Source organism: Solenopsis invicta, chromosome 14 (assembly GCF_016802725.1).
Source record: "Solenopsis invicta isolate M01_SB chromosome 14, UNIL_Sinv_3.0, whole genome shotgun sequence".
NCBI classification, from domain to species: domain Eukaryota; kingdom Metazoa; phylum Arthropoda; class Insecta; order Hymenoptera; family Formicidae; genus Solenopsis; species Solenopsis invicta.
The window spans coordinates 5196166-5218356 of NC_052677.1; the positions used below are offsets into that span (position 1 = coordinate 5196166).

At 31.0% G+C, this 22191-nt stretch overlaps 2 protein-coding genes across 10 annotated transcripts in view; one reads left to right on the top strand and one right to left on the bottom strand.

Annotated features, from left to right (window-relative positions):
• LOC105194433 (ankyrin repeat and LEM domain-containing protein 2 homolog) overlaps positions 1–22191 on the top strand; it is a 73722-nt gene that overhangs the window by 6418 nt on the left and 45113 nt on the right. For 5 of the 9 annotated variants that reach the window (XM_039457280.1, XM_039457279.1, XM_039457286.1 and 2 more), the window contains one exon: positions 13935–14254. In XM_039457280.1, coding sequence (XP_039313214.1) covers positions 13935–14254 — 320 coding nt within the window. Of the gene's footprint in view, positions 1–5936; positions 7101–7175; positions 7402–12923; positions 13696–13934; positions 14255–22191 lie in introns of those variants that run through there. The other 4 variants (XM_039457284.1, XM_039457282.1, XM_039457283.1 and 1 more) reach the window with 4 other exon arrangements.
• On the bottom strand, positions 14893–18283 carry LOC105202900. The gene is made up of 4 exons (XM_026130363.2): positions 17447–18283; positions 17153–17345; positions 16164–16658; positions 14893–16074 (listed from the first exon to the last, which is right to left on the bottom strand). Exons 1-4 carry the CDS (start codon positions 18251–18253, stop codon positions 15995–15997), a joined length of 1575 nt encoding a protein of 524 aa, XP_025986148.2. The 5' UTR covers positions 18254–18283; the 3' UTR covers positions 14893–15994.

A 22191-nucleotide genomic window follows, 5' to 3' on the forward strand; every position in this document is an offset into this window, starting at 1 on the left:
TTCACAGAGGTTTAATATTTATATTTAATAGAATAATGTTTTGTTAGTATATTAAAAGATCTCAAACGTTAAAAATACTCAAACTTCTTACTATGTATACATATAATACATATTTTGTTTGTAAAAATTTTTATATTTTTGTGTTTTTATATTCTTGTATGCAATAAATATTTGTTTTGTAAAATTGTTTTTTTTAAGCATTGAAAATCTAAAATTGATTTGAAGAAATAATACTTTAGCTACTCGTATAAGGTAATTTTAGATGAGCAAAGTAAATTTGGTAAAATCTTGGGTAATCTCAGAAAATATGACGTAATTTTTAATACTCTAAGGAAGGTAATCTTGGGTAATATAAAGTAGTATTTGATAATCTGAGGTAGTATTGGGTAATCTGAGGTAGTATTGAGTAATATGAGGTAGTATTGTGTAATCTGAGGTAGTATTGGGTAATCTTAAGTAATCCGAGGTAATTTAAAGGTAATCCGTGTTAAAGGTAATTTTTGTACACCATAACTGCTAGTGACCAACCCCTCGTTTGCAATAAATTTCTTTACATTTTTTTCAGGGGGAAATGGGTATATAGATGTAAATTAGTATCAATTATTATATTAAATTAATAAAAATCCGTGATATTACTAATTCTTATTCGACATGCTATGTTACGACCGAAAAAACAATTTGACGCACTGGTGGAATTTGAAGAAGTACAATATATAAAATCACACGAATAAATATAGGCACTTCTGAAGAAGGTTTTCTTATTATTATTATGTTGTTACATTATCGGTCCAAAAACATATCACTACTAATAAAATTAATTTTTTAGGTTTGACGATAATTAATAATAAAATTTTTTTAGAGTTTAACTAGTATCATAAATCTATAATGAATAATTCTCTTACTATCTAAATCAACTACATAATAAATTTAATCTAAATAAATATTCCTATATACTTACTTTTTTTACTTACATTACTAATGAAAATGACGAGCAATTTGTACATATTTTATTTAAAATTTAATTCATTGAATTTACTATTAAATCCTTTTCTATTATAATTATTAAAATTATAATATTATTTTATTATTAATAAAATGTAATTCATTACCTTCCAGACAACTCTACATTTTGATTTGAATTTCAATTTTACTTAAATTTATCAATTATATAATTTCTATTAAAATAATTTTAAAACAACAATATATAAAATTTTATATCAGGCTTTCTGAGATACCTTTTTTGGTACATTTCTTCTTATAAAAAAGAGACCGTTATGAGGATGGTTGACAGAGAATTTTTACTTTCACATCCGAGATTTAACAAAAAAAAAAAACTTTGTGTTTATAATTAACACTCTTACAACAACGATTATCTAGGAGAATTTATTTATAATACAATAAATACATGTCTTAAAATCTTATTTTACTAATGTACCCTAAAATGAAAAAAAAAAAACCAATAATATTAAAAAGGAGCGATTCCCTCTTGGTTTGTTTTATCATAATCTCGTCAATATCTGGCAAATTCAGGACTATAACAAATAATTTGAATATAATGTTTACATATTTTTATTAAAAAAAATAGTAAATTTAATCTACCAAGTGCAGTAAATAAAGTGCCAAAAGAAATTTTTTCAACATTTACTTGTTTAAAAAAAAAAATTCCCAAAAGTTGACTAAAAAACAGCGTTGGAAGACGACCACTCATTTAATGATTATCGAACATAGGATCAATTTTAATCATTTTCATAGAATGTTTAAATTCTAGATAATAAGCTCATTTTTTATCACTGTTATAAAGTATTCTTTGAGCCATTTAACTTTTAATTAAAACATTTTTCTCTATTTCTTATAGTTTCAACGATATACGCTTCGAAAGAAAAAAATCGATTTTCTTCAAAGGGGTGTTTTGCCCTTAAAAGTACATTAGGGCACGTATAAAAAAATACGTGTCTCCTATTTTTATCTGTATTGCAACATATTATAAGCTCGTCTAAGTCCGAGCACTTTGTAAACGTTACTTGTTAGTGATATGCGCGTACAGTTAATATTTTTTCTTCTAACTATATTTAGAAAATGAAAGATTTCTGCGAAATAAGACAAAATGGATTTTAAAACTAAAAATTCATACCTTTATATGGCGTAAACGGAATCTGGGAAAACATTTTGTTGCGAATGCTACCACATTATGAAAACCTTTAGAATCGTTTTTTATGTCTTTAATAGTATTTTTCTCAAAATTATTACGTGATAACCAAATTTCGACAACAGATTCACGTTCAGCACGCAAAAATCTATAAAAATTACTTTACTTTATTACAACTGCAATAAAATTATCTATTTTTGCAAGCTAATATTATATTATTTAAGGGATTCAGGAATTTTTGGACACCCTGTATATTATGAAAACTAAAATTTTATGCTCTCTACATTATTACTAATCTTTCTGAGCACATAAATGCGCCATTACTTTTATTTTAATAGTATAATGCTTAAAAAAACGTATTTTTACTTTAGCATCAATTATAAATTCCGACTTTTGGTAACTTTTTCTGAGCCTGGGGGACAAATAATTGTTTTTTTCTGCTATTAGAGGGTCTCATAAACAATTTTTAATAAATAACTTAGGTGTTGGTTTTAAACAAAAAATGACCTTTTTTTAACATTCTCCTTTTATCATTAATCTGTCATGTTCCACGCCTATTAGTTCTAATCTTGTCTGCGACGGCACGTTGCTATCGTCAACACGAGAGTTCTTGGCTGAGGCACTAGGAGCCTTAAATAAGTAATTTGTTATTAATAAATATATACTGAAAACTGTTAATTTTAGAGATTAAATTTGTGTGCATAAAATTTTGCATAATAACATATACTTCAAATATATACTTCAAAATCACTATCTGGGGGTTTTTGAAGTTGCTAATTACGAATTCAATGTCAAAAATGCAACATTCAAAATTGCGAACAATATGGCGTACAAAGTTAACAAAATCAATTGAATTTGTTTGAAACTTGTTATTTGTTGTTTTCGAGGTCTCTGATTACGAATTCGAAATGTTAAAAATACAAAATTCGAAATACCAGATGTAATATGGCTGATTAATATGACAAACGTAATTTTGAAAGTTTCAAGCGATTTGGTTGATTTTGAAAATTTCGTTCGCCGTATTGGATCCACCATTTTTAATTTTGTATTTTTGACATTGGATTTCTAATCAGCAATCTCCAAAACTCTTAAGTAACATTTTTCAAGCAAATTTAATTTAAAAATTTTGTCCGCCATATAGGATCAGCCATTTTGAATTTTATACTTTTTACACCAGATTTGTACTCATTGTCAGTGACTTCGAAAAGCCCCAGATAACAAGTTTTGCAAAATTATGTTTACTAGAAGAAAGTACTATAAAAAGTTAACTACCTAATGAAAAATCAAATCATAACTGTTTGTAATTATATATACTCACAGAGAGATATTTTTCTTTTGCTGAGATTAATTTATTCTTATTTGATGCCACTTTGGACATGATAACTTGTCAGTGACTCAATTGTTATAGATCGAGGACAAGTGAACATTAATATATATTTTGGTAATATTATAAGGATAACTCTAAAGTAAATCGAAACATTTGTATTTTGATTAATTTTATGTTTAATAAAGTTTTTTTTTAATTGTTGCATTAATAATTGTACTTGACTATCATTGACACTTTTCCTATTACATTTTTTATAGTTATAGTAATAGTCGTTTATTGATTCCTTCTTAAGGCGATGCTGGAGTGACGATACTAACCGATTCGACGTCAGTACTGCAGATTTCTCTCCGATGAAAAGTTTAGCTAAGAATAATAAAAGGGGAATAGGCTAATACTCTTTGTCAAACGCATCTGTCCTTGTTCTTCGATTTTAGCACCATCTAATGCAAGATAAACTAACATAACTATATTTTTATAATTTTTTTTTGTTTTTTATATCAAATTGTAGCCATCGGACTTTGTTATTGTCTGTACTTTCTGTAAGAGGATTTTTCAATCTGTCTTCAATAAATAAATTTGTTGATTTATGTATACCGACAACTCCAGCATTGCCTTAAGGATACAATATTTTACAATAAACCTAATCTTATTCTAAGAACTTATTATTTAACTTAACTTATACACGCACACACACACACACACACATACCACACTCACACCCACACGCGCGCGCACACACACACACACACACACACACACACGCACGCACGCACGCACGCACACACACACACACACACACCTTCGCTTCCGTCGCAAGACTTTAGACGGTTTTGTCTTTGTCTCTATTAATATCTCTTTGTTGCTCTCTATCCTCCCCCATCTCCCCATTCTCTTCATTTTTTCTTATTCTTTCTCCTCCATCCATTTTTTCGTTTCTTTCCCCCATCTCTTTCCCTAGCTTTATTTTTAAGCATCCTTTAAACCGCACCAGTTTTTTTATCCGTTTCTTTCTCTCTCCACTCACTTAACACTTTCTTCACTATTTTTTGTCAACTCCCCTCTGCTCCCAACTCCCACACTCCCATATATGTTTTCACGTTTCCATTTCCCTTTTGCACACTCTGCATAGGCTATTCTCCTTCATCCAATATTTTCTCTCTTTTACTTTTTCTAATGTATACCTTGCCAACCTTCTTTATTTTTTCTTCGCTTATTCCTTCCTCAGGTACTCTGGAATTCCTCTTCCCTTTATTATTTCTTATTTGATTTTGAGTTTTTTATTTTTTTCCACCTTTTCTTCCTTTGTTTTTCTTCATCTCTCTCTTTCTCTTTTAGAGCACTAAAATCAAAATTCTCCCGATCTCTTGTTTTCTCTGTCTCTCCTCCCTCTCTTTTTCAAAAAAAAACTTTCTTCCTATTTTGACAAATCTTTTCCCCTTTTACTCCTCTTATTTTTTTTCAATACTTCTTGGCTATCTCTATCTCCATTCCTGTTTCTAATTTTTTCTTGAAATTTTATGCCTTTCTTTCTGCTCTTGTCCTCAATTTGTCTTTTTGCAACTCTTCTTTTAGCATATATTCTAGAATGCCCCAATCCATCTCTAATAACAATCTTGAATATCTTTCTCGCATAGTCTCTATCCCTGCCTATTTCTCCCATACCCACACTTCAACCCTATATCCTAATATTTACCAAAACAGCGCATTGAACAACCAGTCTTTTTTCCTAATCTCCATCAAATCTCCTTTTTCCAGTCTTTCATACTCATCACTGCCGCCCCCATTTTTATTCTGTCCTTAATCTGTGTTTCCTGACCCCCATTTTTTAAAAATACATATTCTAGATATTTAAATTTGTTCACCTTTTCCACTGCCTTGCCCATCAATCTCCAACTAATCTTTTTCCTTTTTTTACTTTTACTAACTTTACTACCTTAGAATCTTCGTCTATACCTTCTAGTCTTTTCCTTCTAAATACTTTTCCAACCTTGCCATTATCTCTCATATCAACCACTTTCTCTGCAGAACCATGTCATCTGCATACCCTAAAGAGTAAATCCTCCCTTCCTTTAGTTTTATTTTTCCCCATCTCTTTTTACTTAAAAACTGTTTTACGTCCGTCAGTAATAGATTAAAAAGACCGTGACTTATCAGACAATCCTATCTAATTCCCTTACCTGTCCAAAACAGCCTACTCATCTCTTCCTCCATTCTCACCCTGCTTTTCATTTCTCTTAACAAATTCTCACATTTTTCTATCAACCCTTCCTTTACTCCCTTTATCGTTCCTTTACCCTTTTTTTACCCTCCTCTGCTTTAGCATTCTCACTAGTACAGTGCGTTGCATTGATGCTTGGGGTACCGATTTTAGGGACCATGTTTCTTTTTTGATTATTTTTATGTTCATGACTGAACGCTGTGGTGATCGTTGACAGCATTTGGTCATGAATGTAAAAATAACTAAGAAAGAAACGTGGACTTTAAAATCGGTACCCCAGGCATCAATGCAACGCACTGTACTCCTCTGTCTACAGAATCAAACGCGGCCTCAATATCCATGAACAATTTTCCGGACTTCACACTTAGCTGTCGATTTACTAAGTAGTTTAAAACATCTTTTGGCCACCGTTTTCATACCATACTCTTTCTGAATCCCGTTTGATTCTATGGAATGAGATCTTTTTCCTCTATTTTTCCTCACTAATTTTTCTCCTAAACTATCGCGTATACTTTATATAAAGCCGGGGTGAACGTGATCTTTCTATAATCTGATGCCTTACCCCCTTTCTGCTTTTCTTTATCGGAACTACGATCCCTTCGTTTCATTCTTCTGTCCATTCCTCCCCTTTAGATTTCATTCATCAGTCCCCATACCTAATTTTTTAATTTATTCCAGCCGTAATTCCATACTCTCCTGACATCCCATCCGTTCACCGCCTTTCTATCCTTTCCCAATTCACTAATTTTTAAACTTGTTTTTCTGTTTTTGTCTCTTTGCTATTCCTATCTATTTTTCATCCACTTTCTTTTTCATTCTTTTACATAAACTACTATACTTCTTTTTCAGTTTCTTATACCTTGATTTTTCTTTCCCTTTTCTCTTCCATTTTGTCAGCTTTCTCCTTACCCTTTTCATAAATTCTCTACGTTCCGTGTCTCATTATCTCTTTCTCTCTTGTCTTCCCTTGATATCCCTCCTCCATTATTTTTTGGATTCCCTTTCTTAGTTCTTACCACTGAACCCTTTTTTCTCTCCTTTCTCTCTTCCATCATCCTTTCTACTTATTCCTTGAACACCATTTTTTCCTCTTTTGACCATATCCACCACTTTTTAATTTATGATATAGAATAATTTTTAACAATGATTTTCTAATTACATGGAATTCTAATTGAACAAGTCAGAACTATCTTAGACCCAAAACTCTCAAAAGTGCCAAAAATTGTCATTATGACTGCTGAATTATGCTGCAAATATACAAAATTGTAAAAAATTCTTTAATTACTGGAATGTTCCTAAAATATTATATAAATATAAAACGAATTTAGAACGAATAGGAATTCTTATCAAATGTAATATTTGATGGCTTCCGGTACTTTAAAAAGAAATGTGACGTGTCGGAATATGAAGTTAGTATGACATTTTTATTTTCGATTTAAAATTGTTAAATGTTGAAATTTTTTTCTAACGCTATATATTTTTAGGTCTGATTGCACCAACGTTATTTTAACTTTAAGTGAAACTTAAGGCGCTGCTGGATTGGTGGCCGAACTCACTCATATTGCAGATTTTTTCCGACGGAGAGTCGGGCGAGACTCGGTCGCGTGCGAAGTAAAGAAGACTAGCGCTAAGGCCAGGGAAGCAAACTGGTGCTTTTTATCAAATGCACTTATGAATACATTATCTGTTCTTGTCTTTGATCCATCTAATGCAAGTTCTTTCTCAACTTCTACATTACACAATTATTGTGTTTTACTCTTTGCACCGATTCCGCACACATTTGCATAAGAAATTTTCAGACATATTTTTCTTTTATTAAAGTTTCTAGGATCATTCTACAAGTATTGTATTATTCATTTGTCTAATTCACATTAAGAAACTTACTTGTTTCATACATACAAAGTCTAAGACTTTTATATGGGGCACATGTTGTCACTAGTCTGGAGAAACCGATAATTAAACTATAATTTTTCAGTTTATTTTTATTTTTCGTATTAAATTATTCCTTCCGGGGTATGTTTTTGTCACTACTTTAATTATCGAAAAAGATTTTAAAATTTGTAAAGCCAATTTAAAGATTGGCGTATTTAAAAATAATTGCGTATAGAGACCGGTCCAACATTGCCTTAAAGTAAATTTATTTAGAAAGAAAAATAAAGACATACATGTTTAAGTCTTGCTTAAAATCAAAATAACGTTAGTGCAGTCAGTAATTTCTTTTATAAGGTAAAAAGACCTGGTTCAACTATTAAAATTTATCTTATATAATCCTTGGAACTTATAAGAACTCTTAATAAATGTAATAATATTCGATGACTGTTGAGAGATACTTAGAGGAGAATGTCCTGAAACGTGAAGTTATCATATTTTTTTTTCTTTTTTGTTTTTTTTATATTAGAAATGCAAAACTTTTTAATTTTTACCGGAAACTATAGAAATGTGCTATGAAAAGTGTTATTGAAATATTTTTTTTTTTTAATAAAATGGTTAATTTTACAAATGTAGACGATGGACGAAATTCGTTGCTTACGTTAAAGTTTATTAAAAACATTTCATAAACAATGTTTATTAATCTGCGCAAAACTCGGAATTTGTGATCAATTTAGCTCATTATTGAATAACAAAGCTATAAATAAAAAAAAGGATGAAATACAAACATTAATCAAAGCATTCCATTTTTTTAATTAATCAGAACACATTTTAGATATAGAGCTTGTCAAGTACTTAAGAATTATATAAGAATTATGAAAATATGTATCTCTGCCAAATTAATTGTTATAACTAACAAAATCTTGCATTTACATTTAGCGCGGCTTAGTTGTACTATTGTGCTTTATCGAATTATTCGCTGATTTTGAATCTTAATAAGCCTTAATTTTTAATGTTTTATTAAACAAAAGTTGATCGATTACTCAAAAAATACTCAAATTTGTTAAATCAAATATAACCAAAAGTGAATCTACTTAGGCGAAACTGATTTCAGCTTTACTCAGCTTTCTTTCTTAGTTGCCATTCTACTACAAAATTTCTTTAACAATTATAAAAAATGTGTAAAAATGTGTACTGTATTGCACAAATAATTTCTTTTTTTGTTATACGGTTACTACAAACTTATAGACTGATACTATATGTTGTCACATAATAAAAACTTAAATAACATTTAAGAAGGAAAGTCATGGAAGTGTCCGCCTCAGATTTAAACGAGCTTTTAATATGTTATAGTATAGATAAAAATAAGCGATACGTATTTTTTTATACATGCCCTTTTGCACTTTTGAGGGATAAAACACCCTTTTGAAGAAAATTGGTTTTTTTTTTCGAAGAGTATAAGAGTTTTTTTGTCGAAATTATAAGAGATAGAGAAAAATGTTTTAAATAAAAGTTGAATGGCTCGAAGAATACTTTATAACAACGAAAAAAAAAAATTTTTTTTTAAGTTTTTTATACTTTTTCCCATCACTTACCTATTTTTTCAAAATTTTGATTTTTGTTATGAGCAAAATAAAGCTCATTTTATTACGAATTTAACGGTATATGATAAAGTTACAATACGATATTCCCATTTTTCAAAAATAATTAAAAATCTCTTTATAGCATGGTATGCACATCCGTCCGCGTGTTCGTGTGCTACGAAAGTGACTCCTTCCGATTTCGACGTGTTTTTAATATGTTGTACAGATAAAAATAAGGGACAATTCTTTTATACGTGCCCTAATGAACTTTTAAGGGTGAAACCACTTTGAAGAAAATTGGTTTTTTTTTTTTTTGAAGCGTGTATCGTCGAAACTATAAGAGATAGAGAAAAATGTTCTAATTGAAAGTTAAAGAGTACTTTAGCTCAAAGAGTACTTTATAACAGTAATAAAAATAAAAAAAAATTTTTTTTATACTTTTCTTTACCAACTATCTATTTTTTCAAAATTTTTATTTTTTATTACCAAAATAAAGCTTATTTTATTACAAATTCAATGGTATATTACAAAGTTATGATGCGACTTTTCCATTTTCCAAAAATAATTAAAAATCACCCTATAACGCATGGTACGAGCACCCGTCCGTGTACTATAGAAGTGTTGCCCTTCGATTTTGACGAGCGTTTAATACGTTATAGTATAGATTAAAATAAGGGACACGTATTTTTTTTTTATATGTGCCCTAATGCACTTTTAGGGTGTAAAACACCCCTTTGAAGAAAATCGGTTTTTTTCTTTTGAAGCATGTACGAGGTGTGTTCAAAAAGTATCGCGAATTTTGAATTTTTGCGGGTTACGTATATTCGAATTTCGATCTTTTTGTGGCGTTATGTTGGTACTCATGTCTCTCACTTATGCCGACAAGCTCGGCCATTTTGAATGTTCACTTAATTGTTGACAGCTGCTTTGCTTGCACGTGTTTTGGATCGTCTTCGATTTTTACCTATTCAAAAAAATGGATCAAAGAACCTGTATCAAATTTTGTGTGAAAAACGAAATTAAGTGCGCGGATGCATTCCGAATGTTGACTGTGGCATACGGAGAAGCTACCTTGGACCGAAGCAACGTTTATCGGTGGTACAAAATGTTCTCAGAAGGCCGAGAAGATGTGAACGACGAAGAGCGTTCCGGACGCCCGAGCACTTCAACAACAGACGAAAAAATTAATGAAGTGGAGAAAATGGTATTGGCCAATCGTCGAATCACCGTTAGAGAAGTTGCTGAGGACCTAAACATATCGATTGGCTCGTGCCATTCGATTTTTATCAATGATTTGGGCATGAGACGGGTCGCCGCGAAATTCGTACCAAAATTGCTCAATTGCGACCAAAAACAGCATCGCATGAACATTGCTAATGAGATGTTGGACTCTGTCCGCGACGACCCAAATTTGCTCCAGAGGGTCATAACTGGTGACGAATCGTGGGTTTATGGTTATGACGTGGAAACCAAAGCTCAATCATCTCAATGGAAGCTGCCACACGAACCAAGACCGAAAAAAGCGCGCCAAGTTCGGTCGAATGTGAAAGTTTTGCTGACAGTTTTCTTCGATTGCAGGGGCGTGGTGCATCATGAGTTCTTGCCACAGGGTAGAACGGTCAATAAGGAATATTACCTGCAAGTTATGCGCAATTTGCGCGAAGCAATCCGCCAGAAACGCCCGGATTTGTGGAAGAACAAAAATTGGCTTTTGCACCACGATAACGCCCCTGCTCACACATCGTTGCTTGTGCGCGACTTTTTGGCCAAAAACAACACACTAATGATGCCGCAGCCACCGTATTCCCCAGATCTGGCCCCCTGTGACTTTTTCTTGTTCCCTAAACTGAAGAGGCCCATGAAAGGACGACGTTACGCTACGCTTGACGAGATAAAGACGGCATCGAAGGAGGAGCTGAACAAGATAAAAAAAAATGATTTTTTGAAGTGCTTCGAAGATTGGAAAAACCGTTGGCACAAGTGTATAATATCTCATGGGGATTACTTTGAAGGGGACAAAATAGATATTCATGAATAAATAAATAATTTTTGAAAAAACACAAAATTCGCGATACTTTTTGAACACACCTCGTATGGTCGAAACTATAAGAGATAGAGAAAATGTTCTATTTGAAAATTAAATAGCTTGAAGTGTACTTTATAATAGTAATAAAAAAATTTTTTTGTAATTTTTTTACACTTTTTCCCACTATTTACCTTTTTTAAAAAAAAAATTTTTTTTATAAGCAAAATGAAGTTTATTTTATTACGAATTTAATGATATATGACAAAGTTACGATCCGACTTTTCTATTTTCTAAAAATAATTAAAAATCACTCCATAACGCATGGCACCGCCTACCCGTCCGTGCGTTCACGGATTTGTCTTATATTGACTACGCGAAAGAGCACGAAGACAAATCAATACAATACAATAAATGTTGAAATAATAATTTTGTAATAATAAGATAATAATAATAGTAATAATAAGATAATAGTGAACCACTAAAATTAGTCAAATTTTTTTAATAATATGTCACAGTATGTATGGAAAACAGATTATGAACAAAGAAATTATTATTTATTCATAACTTGTTTTTAATTCCAAATATTTTTCTTGGTTACTTTAAAATAAAATAACACCAAATTGAAGAATAACAACAATTACGGTGTTGTAAGACATTAGTTTCTTGTGTACAAAATAACAAATATAATTAATATAAGTTAAATATTTATTTACTGGTCTACATGATTCGACTAGAACATTTGTTCTTTTCAGCATTTTACAGACAAGAGACTTGGATTATAAAAAATTATTACTCACACATTCCACACCTTTACTCTCTAATGCCAGCTTATCAACTAACAACAAGAGAACTGACTTAAAACAAATTTAAAAATTAGAAATTTTATCTTTTATACTGCATTTATACAATTCAATTTATGTGTTTATATACAAAATTTGATTAGTGTAGAAATGTGCATAACAATGCCACTTGGCGCATGCACTTTGGATCGTCTCTTATCTTGAAATTAATTTTTACGTCTCAGCAGTATTAACCTTAATATGTATACATTTAAGTGTTATGTAATTGTTGCAACATAAATTTGTCATATACCATTGAATTTGTAATAAAATAAGCTTTATTTTGCTTATAAAAAGAAATAAAAGTTTTGAAAAAAATAGGTGATGGGGAAAAGTATTCAAAAAATTTAAAAAAATTTTTTTATTATTGTTATAAAGTACTCTTCGAGCCATTTAACTTTCAATTAGAACATTTTTCTCTCTCTTACAGTTTTGACTATACACGCTTCGAAAAAAAATCGATTTTCTTCAAAGTGGTATTTCACCCTTAAAAGTGCATTAGGGCACGTATAAAAAAATACGTATGCTTTATTTTTATCTGTACAACATATTAAAAGCACATCGAAATTGGAGGGAGTCACTTTCGTAGCGCACGAACGCGCAGACGGGTGCGCGTACCATGCGTATAGAGAGGTTTTTAATTATTTTTGGAAAATAGGAATATCGTATCGTAACTTTATCATATACTGTTGAATTTGTAATAAAATAAGTTTTATTTTGCTCATAAAGAAAAAAAAAATTAAAAAAAAATAGGTAAGTGGTGGGGGGAAAGTATAAAAAAAATTTTTTTAAATTTTTGTTGTTATAAAATACTCTTTAAGCCATTCAACTTTTATTTAAAATATTTTTCTTTGTCTTTTATAGTTTTGACGATATACGATTTGAAAGAAAAAAACCGATTTTTTTCAAAGAGGTGTTTTACTCCCTAAAAGTGCAAAAGGACACGTATAAAAAAATACGTGTCTCTTATTTTTATTTGTACTATAACATATTAAAAGCTTGTTTAAATCTGAGGCGGACACTTCCATGACTTTCCTTGTAAGTCATATACTTAACAAATTCCGCAGTCATAATTAAATGACAAAGTCTTCATTAAGTGTTTCTTCTTTTTATTCCGACTTCCAAAGAATAAAAAAAAACCAATACGTTAAAGTGAATCTTTTTTTGGGCAATTAAAAATTAATATTCTTGCTTCGTGATGTGTCGCAATGTAACGATTTTTATGTGGAAATATTTCCATTGTCCACCAATGGACAAATTTACTTGTGATCGCGGAATTTATTAAATACGCATGACTTAGATATATATTGAGTTTTTATTATGTAGACGACTAAAACATATAATATCAGTTTGTACGTTTGTGGCAACCGCATAACAAAAAAAATTATTTATGCAGTACTATGCGAATTTTCATACTTTTTATAATTAGAAAGATTTTGTAGTAGAATGACGATTAAAGAAGGCTAAGTAAAGCTGAAACTAATTTCTCGCATGGCGAAATGTGCTCGAAGACTGTTTGGCCTAATACCGGAAACGCTAATGCCAGGCAAGGAATGCTTCGCCGGCTGGGCCTTACAGTTGCCGCAAGAACTCCGTCAATCGGAGCTGATTGCGAGACCGTCGTGAGGACCCAATTGCGGAATAATAATTTAGATGTATCGAACATGATGACCGACCGGCTTTCTTGGTATTTACCGACATTCTTCTCGATTAGATGAGCTAGATTAATCACAAAATATTTATCAAAGTAACTATAAAAAAATCTCCAACTACAATGTTGACAGATATTTCACGATTTTTTTAAGATTTTTAATACTTTAAGGTTGAAAAATTAGCGTTGCTATATCCACATGTATACTGGGAAAGTATTCAAAAATGTGTGTACTTGGAAAATTAATATTATATTATTATAATTTTTTTCTACAGGAATTCTTCACATTTATTTAGAGATGCAGGATGCTTTAAAAGTGATAAACACGTATAAGAAGGGCCGTTTGAAAAGTTTCAAAAATTATTCTGACGCTGTAGCATATGCGAAGACTGGATATAAAGAATCTACGAATAATTATTCTATGACAGTTGCTACGGTGAAGGAACAATCCAGTAATTTTGAGGCACCAAGTCCCCAAGATCTTACAGCCTTTAAAAGATTAATTCAAGATGGGGATTTAGAAACTGTGAAGAATATTGTATGGGAGAATCCAAGATATTTAATCAGCAGTGGAGATACGCCTGCTATTTTACAAGTAAATATAACTTATAAATATATCAAACATAAAGTTAGCAGGCCTATGTCAGTCACAACAGTTCTTAGTGCTGATAATGTATTAATTAATTTTAATTTTTACAATCTTTGACTTATTTGAACCGTATATTTGTTGTACTTAAAACCGAACAGTCATGAAACCGGAATACGTAATATTAATGCTTCAGAAACATTTATAAAAGCTCCTCTTCCTCGGAAAAACTGTAAATAATTTTATAGCGGAAAACACCTGAACACTTAAACTCACACATCATTATGATCCTTGGACTCAGTAGAGCCCGAGGGGGAATTCACAACCCAAAATTTTGTACACTAATGCCGATTTTTGGCATTGCTGTAAAACACTGCCGACATTTTCGTACACTGCCGACAATGCTTAGTCAATGCCTACAATGCCGTCAATCCTATTAAGGCAATGCCATGCAATTATGAACACTACCGCGTACTACCCGTTATCATAGGCCAATGCCTGCACAAGAATTCTAAAGCTTTCCCGAAGTATTCTACACAATTATACAAAAAACTTTCAAAAATTTTATTTATAAACTGTATCTATACATTTTAATATAATTGCACATTATTATGTGATGTCTTATGCATAGGTATATCTAACTTTGAACAGTAAAACACTAAAAATAATAATCAAAATAAATTTTAAACATTTTTTTTTAAACAATCTATACATTTAAATGTAACTACGCATTATTATGTAATGCCTTATGCATATTATAATTATAAATAATAAAACACTAAAAATAATAATAAAAATAAACTTTACATTCTTGTTAATTACTTATCTTTTTTAAACATCTTGTACTTTTTTTCAATTGCACACAAGTCGTATCTTTTAAGGTTGAATGGACTTAAGCCTAAAAGCGAAATAGGTCCATAAAAAATATAACATTTTTTGACCTGTTGCACGTCTTCTTGTTTGGGCCAGTTAAAACTGTCCAAATTTCGGTACAAAAATTTTATCTGACACGTTGCCTCTTCGATTTTTATTATTCTTCCTATGTACCACTGATCGTCATAGTATACTGCGTAGTATTTTTCTTCAACAATGGCTATTTGTTTCTTCTTTGGGGCCTCCGAATCAGAGCTACTGTGTTCTGCCACATGTTCACTGCCGTTGCTTTCAAATTCTGAAATGTAGTCATCTTCAGTTTTCGTCTCAACTTGCTTCTCTTCCAATTTACTTTTTGTATTCTTTGGTTTTATAGATTTTTTTATTCTCTTTCCACTTTTTAAACGTTTGGTTTTTGGAAGAGTTTTTTGAGAGCCCATTCTCTTTACTCTCTCTAGCCGGTCGGCAGACAAACAACTTTTGTTTTCGGTAAAAAACCAGCAAAGGGTTGATTTTTTATAGTCATAGTTTTGCCAGTCTTCAGTTTTATTTTTAAAACTAATTTATTATTAATTGGAGTTTGACTAAAATCTTTCAAATCCAGATGATCCATGTTTTGAAAAATAGTTTTAGATTCAGTAATATCATTAAGGTCTGTTTCGGAAATATACCCTGAATTTTCATTTGATGATATACCATGCTCGTCGCTATCAGATTCACTCCGGTTGTCTTCCTGATCAAAATAATCAGCAGAGTCTGGCTTTATATGTATCGTATAAAAAGCTTCTTCTGTAGCATTTATTCCTAACGCAAGACAATCAGTTAATGCGTCAGCTTTAGCGCGGAAAAGAATATCTTTGATTTCACTAAGTGTTATTAATTTCCCACGATCTCTTTCTGCTGTATTTCCCAATTTTGACGAGCACTTTTCCCTCGAAGAAAGATAAATGAATTTCCTAAAATGAGTTACAAAGTAATAGGAAAAATAATAAAATAATAATAAAGTAATAAAATTTAATTATATTGTAATATATAAATGACATACCTAAGTCAGTGACGATTTCGTTTATCATCTGAATTCTGGACAGCCTTCGCAAAAGGTCTAGTATAGAAAAATTTACAATTGTCGAGTAAGTGCTCGTCATTGACCTTGTTTGACGAAATATTCGTTCACAAGTTTGGCTTGAAAAGAACCAGGGTAAAAACTGTTCTGGGTTATCCTTTAGTTTAATTAGTAGTAAAATAAGCCCATGACCATTAAGCTCTATACATGTATACGTATTTGAAGTTATGAAGTTCTTGAAAGTAATCTTATTTATGTAGAGCCAATGTCTCCAAGCCCTCAAAAAAAATATTGTATACCACATATTATAAACTCGATCCGAACAAGTTAATGATTTGTTTAGGAAGGCTTCTTCAATTTTATTCATTAGGGTCAGGTATTGAATAGTACATTTGCTACCAGGTATTTGCTTTAAAGTGTTTCTCACTTTATCAGAAGATATTTTTTTTGCGGCATTGAAGTTCATCTTATCTTGAGCTATAATAAAAAGTAATCAGAAAACGAATGTCTACAACTATGCCAAATCCTATACGGAGAGAATTTTCTCTTACCCTGAAATCATGGTAGTTGTGGGACAACATGTACCACCAAGAATTTTATGCGAGCTATTCTGATTAATATCCACCATAATAAAAAATATTAATATCTATTACAATTAAAATATAAAATATGTTTGATTAATTTTACTAAAATATATCTAGGAAATTTCAATAATTTTTCAAAATTTATCAATCTGCTTGGTAATTTTCATCACATTGTAAAATGTCTTTTGTATATTTTAAAAATTCCTTGGCAAGTTGCTAAGTTTGTAGTAGATTTAAGGGTAAAATATAACAAAAAATTCTCTCCGTGTACTAATCAATTATTACATTCTACGATGAGAACCTCAATTATCCATAATTGAGATCCTCATCGTTAGAAATATGTAGTACACTATGAAATATTATCGTAATTAACCAATCAGTACTTACAATTCAAATCCGATTTACATAATAAATGGGTGTCTTTATGAAATTTGTCAACCATTTCCTCTAAATATTCTAAAGAAATATTTTCACATCCCAGTTTCATAGTTAACCCTGGTTTTAGAAGCCTTGTCTTCATTTTCGTGAGGATATCTACTGTGTCTTGAATTACTGTCGCCTTATCGGTGTTAAAAGGCATCTAAAAAATTGAAAATATTATTCAATTGCCAATACATACACAAATACATAAACAATACATAAACAATATATTGCCAATACATAAACAAATAAGTTACTTACCTGGAAATATGGAGAAAGCTCATTGGATGCATTTTGATCTGGAAAATTACTAAATATTTTCATTCCTTTCAAGCAACGGGTATCGCCATCAGAGGAAAAACCCTCTACAATAATTCCAAGTTTTGCAGCCTCTTGTATCAGGAAATTCCATCTGTGCACTACTTCTTTGTAGGTAAATTTATTGTCACTCCCAAACATGCCAAGACAAAAAGCTGGCACTTTCTCTTCTAGAGGCTGCGCCATAAAAACGTAAGCATTATTGGATAAAATGCCTGTTTGAAACGCTTCTTGTATATCCCAGGCTGAATTCACAATAAATTTTTCAGTTAAAGGAAAGCCGGTTTCGTCATTGTTGTCAAGCACAAATCCAACAAGTTTGTTTGACTTTGGATCGTACTGAATTCTCTTCAACACTGCAGTTTGATCTTCGCTAATAAACACTTTTAATGGAAGTTTCCTTGTATTCAGAAACATTTTTAAATTGGCCATATAAAGAACGCCCTCTTGCACAGTTACATTTTCATTTAAAGTTCTCTTTAATGTTGAAAGAGATGGAAGAACATTCTTCAAATTGCTTTCTAAAGTCTCATAAGTAAGTTTACCTCCAATTATGAATAAGTACAAAGAAAACTTTATCAACTCATCAGTGAACTTATTGTGATTCGAAGAACTGCTGTTATTTTGCGCAGAAGTCATAAGGACTGTCAAAAAGTTACTCATATTTATATTTTCAATATTAAAATTATCTTTACATGACTTTATAATTGTGCTTCCAATTTCAGTGTTCTCTGCAAATATTTGTTGCATATGTTCCTTTATTTCAAGGAAAGATGTAATTTTTGCTTGATCTTTTGTAAGCCATTCTAGTCTTCTACAGTTTCTTTGTCGACGGGAATATTTCTCATCTTGCCACTTTGATTTTTTAGGAGTGTCAGTGAAAATAACGTTACGAGGCTTTAAGGAAACGGCAGAATTCTCCGCCTCATGGAAAGTTCTACCGTTCTCAAAAAAATCCTGAGTGATTAAGTCGTTAGAACCTGACGTTTTAGTGCTGTTTAAATTGGGGTCAGAATCACTGTTGAATTCTACAATAGAGGGACTTCCATCTACAGAACGATAAACGACAGCATTTTCTCGCTCCGTAACAAGATCTTGAAGGCTGGACTCCAAATCAGCGTTAGCTTCCAAAGTAGACTGACTAGTTAGAGAGCCACTTATTGTAGATACGTCATTCTATTGTATCGGCACTGGTAACATTTTTCTTTGAATTTTTGACATTTACAAATTCTAAAATTGAGACAGTTTTGAGGGAGTTTTGTGTAAGCTTTTGTTTGAATTTATCCGATCCATTTAGTTCTTCTTCAAAATGAGTTCTAAAATGAAAATTGAAATTTGAACAAATCCATTTCCGTCCATACTTTCCGATAGCCACGCTGACTTTAATTTTTTGCTCGCAAATAATACATGAGCAAACAAGGGATTTTCTTCAGGATTTTCAAAAAATACGTCAACTTTCAATTTATTAATTTTGTTCAAAATTTGGGCAGTTTCCTGTTCCTTTAATTTTTTATTACAAAAAGCTTTAATATAATTACAACTTATGTTTAGTATATGAGTTTTATCGTCAGTTATAGCTGCATTATTTTTTGCTTGAGAGCGATGTACTGGATTTGACAAATTAGGAAGACGCGAAGAAGCTTGTTTTAGCTTGTAAGGTTTGTTAGTTTCATTTCTGTCTTTACTTCTATATTTACAGCGGCAGATTTGCCCACTTAATTTTAAATGTTCTCTACCACACAATTCCACACATGCATTTTTTATGTTAATCAATAAGTTTTTGTGCCCGTTAAGAATTTTAAACAGCATAGGTTTTTTGAAGAAAATGCCGTAAAAAGTTTCGGTTTCCTCTTTTGAAAGGAGCTGCCATAATTCTTCCTGAGCAAATTTCTCCATTTGGTTAATATCTGCATCGGTGATGTTTTGGAACTGAGATAAAGAGTTCCATCCACAGTATTTTATTAACATTAATATATTATTTGGAAGGTTCGGAAATTTGTTTTCAATCAAAGACTCAAATGTGATTTTTTCCAAAGGCTCACCGGATGGTAAATTTTCGGTTGTCGGACATGCATTCTCTGAAATATAAAATCAAAATTGAAAAAAAGATGCTTCTCGAAAATATCGCATAATTTTTCGCGTATTTTATAGCGAACTAGTTGAAAAGGCTTAGCGGTGATAGGGCGCTGGCACACGAGCGGTTTGTGCCGCGCGGCAGTGCTCTTTCTCTCTTTATCTCACGCGGCGTCTCTTGAGAGAGAGAGAGAGAGAGAGAGAGAGAGAGAGAGAGAGAGAGTATTCTGCCGCGCGGCACAAACCGCTCGTGCGCCCTTAGTTATGAGGTTAGGAATTTAATCTATCACCTACACTGTTAAGATGAGCAAATTATACTTACCCATATTAATTTTATTAACCGCAGTTAAATTCACTACTTTAAATTCACATTCAGGCACGAAAACTTACTAATTATACACATAAAAGTCCGTTTTAACTGTACGCTGCTGCAAGCGCGGGCTGCCGTTTGTCATCACTACATGCCGCATGCGCATACTCAGGAATAAGCGGGAATAAGAGTAGGGGGCGTCCACACTGCCGTACTGCCGAGCCAATGCCGGATAAAATTCAGACACTGCCTTAGCAATGCTATGCAATACTTCCTGCACTGCCACTGCCACAAGTCATTATTACCATTCCCCAACCACTGATGACAATGCCGTCAATATTATAAGTCACTGCTTACTTTTTTCAGTCCACTGCCGAAATTTTGTACACCAATGCCGGCTGTAAATTTCCCCTCGGTAGAGCCTATCTTGAAACAATCTTTAAGCTTAATCTTGAAAAATCTCGCTATTTTTGGCATACTCCTTTTTGTCGCTTATTGTAATTTATTGTTAAAACAAAAAGTACAATAAACACAAGAACAAGTATCGAAGACACTTGCTATTAGTAGCATTAATACATACTTCATAAAAGACAAAGTCAATAGAACAGAAATGTTATAATGTTTTAAAACGTAGAAATGTCATGGAATTTTTTTCTGGTTTGTTAATAACGCTGTATAATAAAAATATTTATAAAAAATTATATTTATTTAATTTTTTAATTATTAGTTTATTTATAAATAAAATTATAAACTTTAGTCATGTAATCAGTATTTGTTGACTCAATATTATTTTTGTGTCAAAATTATATTCTAATACAATTATATTATCTAATACAATTATATTATAACAAACTTGATGTATGTCTAATTTACATAATTATTTATAATTTATATTAGAATTAGATTGCATAATTATTTTTGCAGTTAATATTTGAGAAAAGAATGGAATGATGGAATACTACTTTGTTTTCTCAAAATAAATAAGTAAATCTCATTGTCAGTAAATATTACTGATGCGACATAATTCTTATGCACACCAGTTTGCTAGTAATGTTCTATCAATTACTTTATACGTCAAAGTTCATCGGGTGTATATAATGAAAGTAATTTACAAGTAGTAGAAAATTATCTTTAAAAAAAAACAATAAAAAAAGATGATGCGTGCGTGCATGTCATATGTTAAACAAACTAATTAATAAAAACAAGAATTTTACACCGTAAAAACCATATTAGAAAAAATACGAAAATAGATTAAATCACAATCATAGTTTTAATTGGGATAATCGTAAAATAATGGACTTAGAAGGAATATTGGGAAAAAGATTAGAAATTATCAAAAAACAAACAAATAGTTTGAATCTTCAATTTGATACAGAATTCTTACATTACGCATACATTAGATAGATTGTAAACAATAGGACTTGTTTATGTCAACAAGTCCTTGTTTTTGTTTTGCCGTGTGGTAAGAATATAATTGAAATTAATGTTTAGAAGTAGATTGTTCAGAAACTTTAAAATATGTAAATCGATCATAATTTATTTGCGTGCTGTTCTGAAAATTTATGTCTGATTTTAATTTACGAAATATTGTTTCATAATATATTTTGGACCCTACGCAGAATTCCTCTTTTTCACGGCACTGCAGTATTTTAATTATAGCTCGTCTTTACACAGCAAGCATTCGAAACTTCATATGGGATCTCTCAGACCCACTTATGTGTTTAAGGGTTAAAATTTAATTTTATAAGTAATATTAATATTATTTTAAATTTCTAGTTTTTTAAAAATAATTAGTCGTAGAAGAACAAACATCTGAATGTGAATTTGAATATTTTTATTACAAAATTCAATTATTCAAGTATTGTGGATTTATTACAAAATTAAATTATTTCTATGCGAAACAATTACTTGGATGATAAATATCATAAAAACATTTAAAGCATAAATTTAAACAATTTGAAAATTTAGATACGTTGCCTTTATATGTTATCCATTACACATAACTTATATATTATTATTATTATTACTTATTTATTATTTCAAATATTATTACTTGAATTAAAATTCCCTTCAAATTAAATTTAAATTAATGTTAGAATGTGATATATTAAATTTTCTATTTCACAAATTTGCATACTATATCAATATCATCAAAATAAATAAACACAAATAAAAACAAATAATCAAAAAGGCCAATGAGAGTCAGGGTATAAGTGCGCAAATGTTTATTTCTGGTCAACAAACTATTTCAACATGTCACTTTCATATCGAATTACAATACGGACGTTTTGACTCATTTTGAATC

Bases quoted from the DNA above. Each gene is read 5' to 3' on its own strand.
- LOC105202900 (XM_026130363.2), bottom strand. From the start codon at position 18,253: ATGCAACAAATATTTGCAGAGAACACTGAAATTGGAAGCACAATTATA. The intron at 16,659-17,152 runs GTAAGTACTGAT...TTTTTATTATAG, and splicing joins ATGTAAATCGGATTTGAATT to CTCAAGATAAGATGAACTTC. The intron at 16,075-16,163 runs GTATGTCATTTA...AACTCATTTTAG, and splicing joins CGAAATCGTCACTGACTTAG to GAAATTCATTTATCTTTCTT.